Raw genomic sequence first — 8,603 nt, 5'->3', positions numbered from 1 at the left:
GGCGCGATCCGGAAGCTCACGCCGCGCAGCACAAGCGGCAGCCCCTCGCGGTACCGCATCTGCACGCCCTCGAACACAAGCGACCCGGCCTGCACGGTGTGCGGCGCGGCGCTCGTCGGGCTCGCAGGCTCGATCACAACCGTCCCCGTCACGTCCGCCGCCATTCCCGTCCGCCTCTCCAGCGCGTCCACCTCCGCGTCCAGCTCCGGCATCGCCTCCTTGGGAATATGATCAATGTAGTACTGCAGTCGCTCCACGCTGTTCATGTCCGCCTCCATGGTTGCTACCATGCGTACCAGCCAGTTGAGCTCGCCGGTCGTTCGCATCGCCATAGTGAGGGAGAGGGAGATGAGGCCAATATCAATGCGGCTCGAGCGAAGGTATGTTGTGACGACGCCGACAAAGGCGATGGCCGTGACGACGATGTTGCTGAGGAACTCGACGCGTACGGCGAGCCACCGATTCGTGTTGTTCTCCAAGTTGCCGCATGAGTGGACTACATCTAGTCTCTCCAGCGCTTCAGCCATCACCTCTTTTGCCTTACCGTATGCCATGATGGTGGCGAGACCGCTCGTCAGCTCCGTCAGCAGAGTAAAGACGGGTGTCTTCTTCACGCTCGTCTGCCGGCGGATCTCGCGGTTGGCAGAGTTGTAGAACATCATTAACCGGTAGTACAGGTACCCGCACGGCGCAAGCGCGATGAGCACAAACGGCTGCGAGTAGATGGTGACCAGCATCGAAACGGAGATGGAGAAGAGACACTCCAACAGGGAGATGGTCGACATCTGCAGGCCGTTGTCCAGGGTGTCGATGTCGCGCGAGAAGCGGTTCAGCAGCCGTCCCAGGGGGGTGCGGTCAAAAAACGCGATCGTGCCTGCTGTAACCGAGCGCAGAATGGTGCGATGCATCGCGCCGCCACCGTGACGCATTGCGGTGTACGACACGATAAAGCGGAAAGGATAGCCGGCGCCGCCAACGAGGACCATGAGCAGGTACACGGTGAGATACACGGTGTTGCCTTCACCTTCCCCCTTCGTGGTCCACCTTGACAGCCACACACTGCTGGAGACCGTGATCAGCTCCGTAACGGCGAAGACAAGCACAATCGTCGCCGCGACGTGCGCACCGCCGCAATACCGAAAGTACGCCATGTACGTCCGCCACGGAACACCGCCCGACGCCTTCTCCTCCTCGACGACGAAGGAGCCGGCAGCGGGGTCTTTAGCTGCAGCATCGCCCTCCTCCTCCGCCCCCTCGCCTTTGCTGGCGCTCCTGTTGAGCGTCACCTCTGCCTCCTCTTCTGCATCAAGCGCAGACTCCGACCGCTCCGCATCCCCCTCTTCCTTGTTCTCCGTGACGCCGGAAGCCATTCCAGCGTAGATAGATGTCCGCATAAAGTCCGCGCTGCTTCCGCTGAACTCGACGCGCCCGTCACCCAGCGCCACAACGTAGTCTGCCCTCGGCACAATGTGCACCTGGTGCGTCGCAAGCACGCGCGTCTTGCCCGCAAGCGCGCCAAGGAAGCACTCCTCCACAACGCGCTTGCCAACGTGCGCGTCCAGCGCGGACAGGGGGTCGTCCAGCAGGTACACGTCGCGGTTCGCGTACACGGCGCGCGCAAGGCTCACGCGCGCCTTCTGCCCGCCGCTCAGGTTCACGCCCTTCTCCCCGATCTCCGTCTCCAGCCCCCCGCCAAGCTGCGCAACGTCCGCCTCCAGCTGGCTCACGCGCACGGCATCCGCGAGCCGCGCGGCGTCCTCCTCGTCGAAGAACAGGATGTTGCCGCGCACCGTCGCGTTCATGATCCACGCCTGCTGCGGCACGTACGCGATGCTCCGCTCCGCCCACACGCGGCCCTCGCTGATCTCGAACTGCGACAGCAGCGACTGCAGCAGCGTCGACTTCCCGCTCCCGGTCGCGCCAAGCACAACCGTCAGCTTCCCGCGCGGGACGCTCACAGACACGTCGTGCAGCAGCACCTTCGGCTCCAGCTCGAAGAAGTCATCCGCCTTCATCTGAGGCGTCTTTGGGCTTCTTATAGACGTCGGTGTTGCCGTGTGCACGGGGCCGCGGCAGCCCTCCACGATGTGGCGAGACGCACTTGATGGGGAGACGTAGCCTGTATTCTCGACGACGACCGATGGAGGTGGGTGCCTCTTCGTGGGTTTGCACTGCCCGCAGCACAGCATCCGCAGAGCCCGAGAAAGCAGAGACGTCTTCACCTTCGGCGCAAACGGCAGTTTCACGGGCACAAAGGCAGTCACGTCGACGTTCTCCAGCACAGCGGCAAGCTGGCACGCAGTGCTGTGTTCGCGCTGCTCCCTCCAGTACTCCTCCATGTCCTGCACAGTGGAGCAGGTGGCGTTGTCACACTCAAGGAACCTTCGGATGCGGCCAATCGAAATGAGAAACTGCACCGCCATCGTGAACACCCACGGAATTTGCTGAAACGGTTGGCGGAGGACGCCGAGCAGCGCGATGGTGGGGAAGACAACAGTGGAGCTCAGCTCGTGGCCGGTGCAGTAGTACACGGTGAAGACGAAGGCTATCATCAGCATGGGTGCAGCATTGTTCACGAACGACGTGGCCACGCGCGCGTTCTGAATCTTCTTGAGAAAGAACAACTCCACCGCGCGCTTCGACTCGATGTTCGCGACGAAGCAAGGCTCCCACGTCATAAACTTGGCGACGCGGATGCCGGAAAAGAACTCGCTTGTTGCCTTGACTCGAGCGTCGGCAGCCTTCGCGATGTCCTGGCGTGCCCGCATCTGGATGCCCATGAAGAAGGCATTCAGCGGGATGGTGGCGAGGAAGGAGGCGACGGCCATGATGGCGCACCAGCCAACCAACCGCCAGAGCTGCACAATGGCGAGAAGAAGCACAATCGGGCTGCTCCACAAGAGCATGCAGAACAGCATAAAAAAGTACACCCGCTCCACATCGGTGCTCACCATGTTGATGATGCGCCCCGCGTTCATATCCGGCTGTGCGAGCGACTTGCTGGAGATGATCATGCACTTCTCAAAGATCAGCGAGTTCAGTGCGGAACGGTACCGCAAACCGCAGCGGAAAGAAATGTAGTTGAAGCGCTGATTGCACACACTCTGCATCGCCTGCACGAGGAATATTCCCGCTACAAGGCCAAGGCCGCGACCCCAGGTCTGCATGCCTGGGTCATCATCCAAGAAGGCGACGAACGCCTGCAGGATGCTGGGCAGCGCGATGACGCAGATGTTGCTGACAAGCAGAAACGGCACTTGCATCCACAGGTAGTAGGGCAACTTGAACGCCAGAAGGCGTGCAAGAGGCAAGCGCTTCGGGGTCGGAATCTCCACCACGCCGCCGCGGCTCGTCAGGTTCAACATCAGCGTCGTAGTCTCCTCCAGCGTCGACATGCCACTCTGCTCAGGCGTGAACAGGTGCTCACCGTGCGCAACGCCGTCGAAGAACGGCGACGCACCGCTGTCGTCGGACCTCGCAGCGGTGCGCAGAGCCGGCGGCACGCTCCACTCCACGCCAGCCATCATCCGCGTGTACCCGCCCTGCTGCGGCACCCCGACCCACCGCAGAACACCGCGACTCGAAGCGTCCAGCGTGCTCACGACCTCCGTCCCAACCATGCAGTTCCACGCGTTCCGCTCGTACATCGCCGCCTGCACAGCACACGACAGCCGCAGCCCGCAGTCGTGCGCGCGCACATCCCGCGTTGGCGGGGGCAGCGCCTCGTGCTTCAACTTCTCGTTTGACGCAAGCACTACCGTCTCGTACACCCACCCGTAATAGTACCGCTTGAACCACGACGACGTCTCCTCTGGCACAGGCGTGTACGGGGCCTCCGGCCCCCATATCTCCGCCAGCCGCTCTTGCAACGTCAGATGCTCCCTGCGATAGTCATACAGCGGGTCTGATTGGTGGTGGGGTCGTCCCGGTGGTGCTGCGGACGGCAGCACCTCCGTCATCTCCACCGGCAGCTCCTCGTCGATCGTTTCGTGGAGCATTGCTGCGGCAGGTTGGTGGGGTTTCACAAACAGAGCAGAAGTAAAAGAGATGGAAAGGAGCCACGACGGAAAGCTTCGGCGGCTTCTTCGGACGTCCTATTGCAGTGACCGTGTCTGCCGGGGTGCGCGTCTGTGTGCGAGCGTCTGCACGTGTGTCTTTGCAGTGCGCCGGTACGCGTACAGGGAGACCCAACGAAAGAAAGTGAAGTCGACGGCGCAAGCGCTGATCTTTCACACGGTCGTCCCGCGAGACGTAAGAGGCGGTGTCGGGACGGCGAGTCGAGGCAGAAAAATGCGAAGAGGGGAGCGGAGCGAACGACCGCTGCAGCGGGAGACGCTGAAACAAACAAGTGCGCAAAGACGGAGGGTGAGCCCGATGGGGGGGGGGAGAGGCGCTCAGACCCCTAACAGCCAACAGGAGATCTAGCGTAGTTGCCCTGGAGAGAAGAATGTGGGTTGGAGGAGTGGGGGGAGGTCGACGCACGCACCTCCGTATGTAATCACGCGTACTCGAAATCAGAGCAATAAAAAAGAATCAGACGCAGAGAAAAGCGCTTCACAAACGTCTTCTCACCGAAAAGAACAGAGATGAGCGGGTGCGCCTCCTCGTGTTGCTTCGTTGCTCTTGAACCACAAGAAGGACAATGGTGACGGCAAGCACGAGCGCCGCACTGAAAACACAACGCGAGAGAAGGCAACGACAACTGCGCACAGACACACACAAACACAAGCCAACACGCGAATGCGACTCGGCAATAGACAAATATGTGCGCCTCTGTGTGCGTCTGTGTTCGGTGGCACACGGAGACCAACAAAGAAGAGAGAGAAGAGGATGAGCTGTACAACACGAGAGAGAGAGATGCTTTCAAAGGAAAAAGAAGACACACACACTGATACACTAAAACAGAAGGGAGAGGGAGGGGGAGAGATGGTGCTGGGGCCTCGAGTCGCAGCGGTGGTGGGCGTGACCGCCTTTGCGGTATTCGCGGAGGGGGAGGGCGGTAACACCACAGGTCGCAGTCGTCGGAATCGAGAAGGGCACGGCAGGAAGGCGTCACACATGCGCAGTTACCAAGATGAAGGATATATGGAAAAGGGGGGGGGGCGAAAGAGCTACTTCAACCACAAAGCCGAGAAACGCCTCACACCCACAAGACACATCCATACAGGACTTGTGAAGGCACGCACGCCGACACACACACACGACCGTTTCTTTTACTGCGAGGAATAGAAAGGGGTGAGCCAGAGAAAGGGAAAAGGGAAGGGGGAGAAGATGCTGACAACAGACAGGCACACAGACGTCGATACGTCCTCTGCTACACAAGAGGAGTGGCTACTATACACACACGAAACAAAAAAGGAAAAGTGCGCAAGCGAGCAAAGACCACAGGAGCGCGCATACAGCCGTACAAGCAAACACACACACACACACACACACACACGAACACTCGCCAGTGGGAACGAGGCGGCTCTGCGCAGCCTTCCTTTTTTATGTCGTTTATGTGTCCTCGAGTCTTGTAGTTCTGCAAACTATGCGGGCAAAGACGTGCGAGGCGTGTGTTGGCAGCTTGTCGTCTTAGTGGTGAAGCGATCGAGACGGAGAGGCGGGGAAGTGCGCAGAAGCGTCGCTTTATAGAGCGCGCGCGTGTATACGGCGACCAGCGATGTGCTTCGATCGGTTTTCCGTCGACTAGAAAGCATAGAAGTTTTTTTTTGCCTCTGTATGAGACTCGTGGTGCCGCAGTGGAGCACCGCCTGTGGGACCTCGAGAAAGGAGAAAGCGGATATAGGACGCTAAGATCGTCTTGCAAACAGCTACACCGAGAGGCGGTGATGATACAGGCGACTTGCAAGGATGCGCGAATCCTCAATGGTAATGCGCGTTGCAAAGTTCGCCGCACATGCAGGAGCACCGCACGAGCAGCGGGCTGTGCTGTGTCGGGGCTTCAGCGAATTCGTATTTGTTTGCTCCCGCTCACCTGCAACACCGGCGCGTTCCTCACACTCCTCTGAGTGAAAAGGAGGGGGGTCGCGAGGGGAAGCAGGCGGTGAGGAGTGAGGGGAAAGCTAGGTAGAAACAGTGAAGAAGCACCGCTGATGAGAGCGCGGTCGAAACGTACACACACGCACGGAGTTCGTAGATGGCAGACGGCTGCTGTCGACGGCGTATGCGCGCGTGGATGTGTGTGTGTGTGTGTGTGTGTATCAAGGTGGGCACGTGGAGGTGGAATCAAGTAGAGACAAGAAAAATGGAAGCGGAGAAGACGATTTTCAGCTCGTTCTTCTCCATGTCATCATTTAATCTCCGTGGTTGCCTTCGGAGTTGATGCATCTCTGCGCCGGCATTTGACAGTCATTGAGACTCGACATCAGATGTACGGCTTTGTGGTACACCACGCGAGGACGGCTGAAGCACACCTCCGCATCCTCACAAGGTTACACGGACGTCGTTGTCCCCGTTCTTCAGCTACGTTTCTTCGCTTGTTTTCGATTTCGTTTGCACCATTACGCTTTCATTTTTGTGCATGCGTTTTTTTTTGGGTATCGTAGGCAGACAGACACGCAGGCCACGCCTTCGACACCAGCGCAGGCGAGTGGGCGCGCTGCTTCGCGCAGACCAGGCGAGCCCCACGAATTGAACATCAACTTGTCTCTTTCTTCCTTCTTACCTTTCTCTTCCTGACTCGCTTGCGGAGTCTCACCAGCAGCACGGGCACACACGCACACGCACCCGCACGCACCTGCTCACCAAAGCACAAACGTGCTCCTTATCCAACGCGCATGCTCGCACATCAACGCCAAGGAGGAGGAGAGGCCCACAGAAGTGGGAGGGGACAGTGGAAAGGTCTGTTTGCCGGTGCTGCAGGGAGAAGAACGAGAAACCAAGAAAACAAAACGAGTCGAAAATATATATATATATATATATAACCGAAATCAACGAGTCGAACCCGATAAATGACGTGACGGGCAGGGGGTACCGCGGCGAGTGGAGAGAAGGGGACAAGAGCGGCCTACACATCACCGCCCATCCGTACACATGCACTGACACATGCGCCCACAGCGGTAAGAACTGTCAGCAAGGCTGCACATTGATGAATCGGAGAGAGAGGGTTCGAATAGGCAAAGGCGTGCTTCGCGAGGTGAGCGAAGAGGCTCTCTGGATGAAGTGCGTTCCTTGTCGCTAACAGAAAGATAAAAGAAGCATATTCGGGCTTCAAGAGAAAAAAAGAGAGGTACAGGGCCAGGGAACAGATCGAGACGCCCTCCCCCACCGCCCCGCCACCTCTGCAGGGGGAGGGGAACGGTGCGACGCGCCCGCGAGAAGCGTTTGCCGAGCGGAAGCAGCGACTGCTACTCCCGCGTGCTCGTTAGCTTTCGCCGGCTGCTACGGCCTTCATCAAATGCATCTTCTACGAGGCAACCTTGGCGTCTTCCTTGAGCTCGAACTGAGCCTCGATCTCCACCATCGAGTTGAAGGGCAGCTGTGCGACGCCGAAAGCGCAGCGAGCATGGAGGCCGACTTTATCGCCGAACACGCTCACCAGGAGGTCGGAGCAGCCGTTGGCCACAAGCGGGTGGTCATGGAAGTTGCATGCAGAGTTCACGTAGCAGCGCACCATCACAACCCTCTTCACCTTGTCGAGATCGCCGCCGGCGGCGGCCTTTATCTGAGCGATCAGCTGTACGGCGCAGCTTTTCGCTGCGGCCTTGCCATCCTCAGCCGTCAGCGAGTCACCGAGCTGGCCCACCATTAGCTTGCCATCGGCATCCTTGGGAAGCTGGCCGGAGACGTAGACCATGTTTCCCACGATGCAGAACGGCGCGTAGGAAGCTGCAGGGGCAGCAGGAACAGGCAGGGTGATGCCCAGCTTCTGCAGGTTGGCTTCCACAACGCCGGGCATGGTTGATGGGGCAGTGTAGAGAAGACGGAGTGTTCGAGACGTTTGCGCACGAGTGTGTCGTGAGGCCTGAGTGGAGAAGCACAGAGGGGTTGGTGGTTGTCGCCCTAGGCAAGAGAGAAGTCTGTGGGCGATGCATAGAGGAAAGGGAGGGGAGAGCAGGAGAGAAGACGACAGAGGAACGATGCTAATGTTGAACCGTCAGATATACACAGATGATTGGAGAGGGGGCAAAGACTCAACTGTGGCGAAGCCGGCCACCTCAGCGTGTTGCTACGGTCCAGAGCCCCGCGATGGGGAAAGCCGAGCGCCAGCAAACCTGCCTTTTGAGGTAGGCGAGCGCGGCGTAGACTCCGGCAGACAGGCCGTGGGTAGCGACGTGATCACGGTGGTGGTGGTGGTGGTGCGGGGGGGATACTTCCCCCTGTATGCACTACCCCGCTGTCACACGTGGTCACGCGCGGCGCCATCACCCACGTGCGCGTTCTGCGCACGGACGCCTCTTTTTTGCGGTGACGTGAGATGTGGAGCGTGTAGCACTCGCGGTGCACCTCAACGGCACCGACGGCGTTCGTGAGCCTGTCAAAGCCGCACTGTGGATGCGCAACCACCGCTGCCAAGAGACCCCTGAGCATTTGTTGTGTTGCCCGGGCTTGAAAGAACAAAGTCGTCACGGAATTGCCGACGCCAGCGCTGCAACGGTCGC

At 59.4% G+C, this 8,603-nt stretch overlaps 2 protein-coding genes across 2 annotated transcripts; both read right to left on the bottom strand.

The window, feature by feature from the left end:
- Positions 1–2: 2 nt before the first annotated feature.
- On the bottom strand, positions 3–3,998 carry LDBPK_230230 (ATP-binding cassette protein subfamily C, member 1, putative; the record flags this gene model as incomplete). The annotated part of the gene is made up of 1 exon (XM_003860876.1): positions 3–3,998. A coding segment is annotated over one exon (3,996 nt), but the record flags the coding sequence as incomplete, so codon positions are not given.
- A 3,410-nt stretch (positions 3,999–7,408) lies between these two features.
- Positions 7,409–7,900, bottom strand: LDBPK_230220 (endoribonuclease L-PSP (pb5), putative; the record flags this gene model as incomplete). Its single annotated transcript, XM_003860875.1, has 1 exon — positions 7,409–7,900. The coding sequence occupies one exon, from the start codon at positions 7,898–7,900 to the stop codon at positions 7,409–7,411; it is 492 nt and encodes a 163-aa protein (XP_003860923.1).
- Between the last annotated feature and the right edge of the window lie 703 nt (positions 7,901–8,603).

Source organism: Leishmania donovani, chromosome 23 (genome assembly GCF_000227135.1).
Source record: "Leishmania donovani BPK282A1 complete genome, chromosome 23".
NCBI lineage: Eukaryota > Euglenozoa > Kinetoplastea > Trypanosomatida > Trypanosomatidae > Leishmania > Leishmania donovani.
This window is presented reverse-complemented; position numbering and strand designations above follow the sequence as displayed.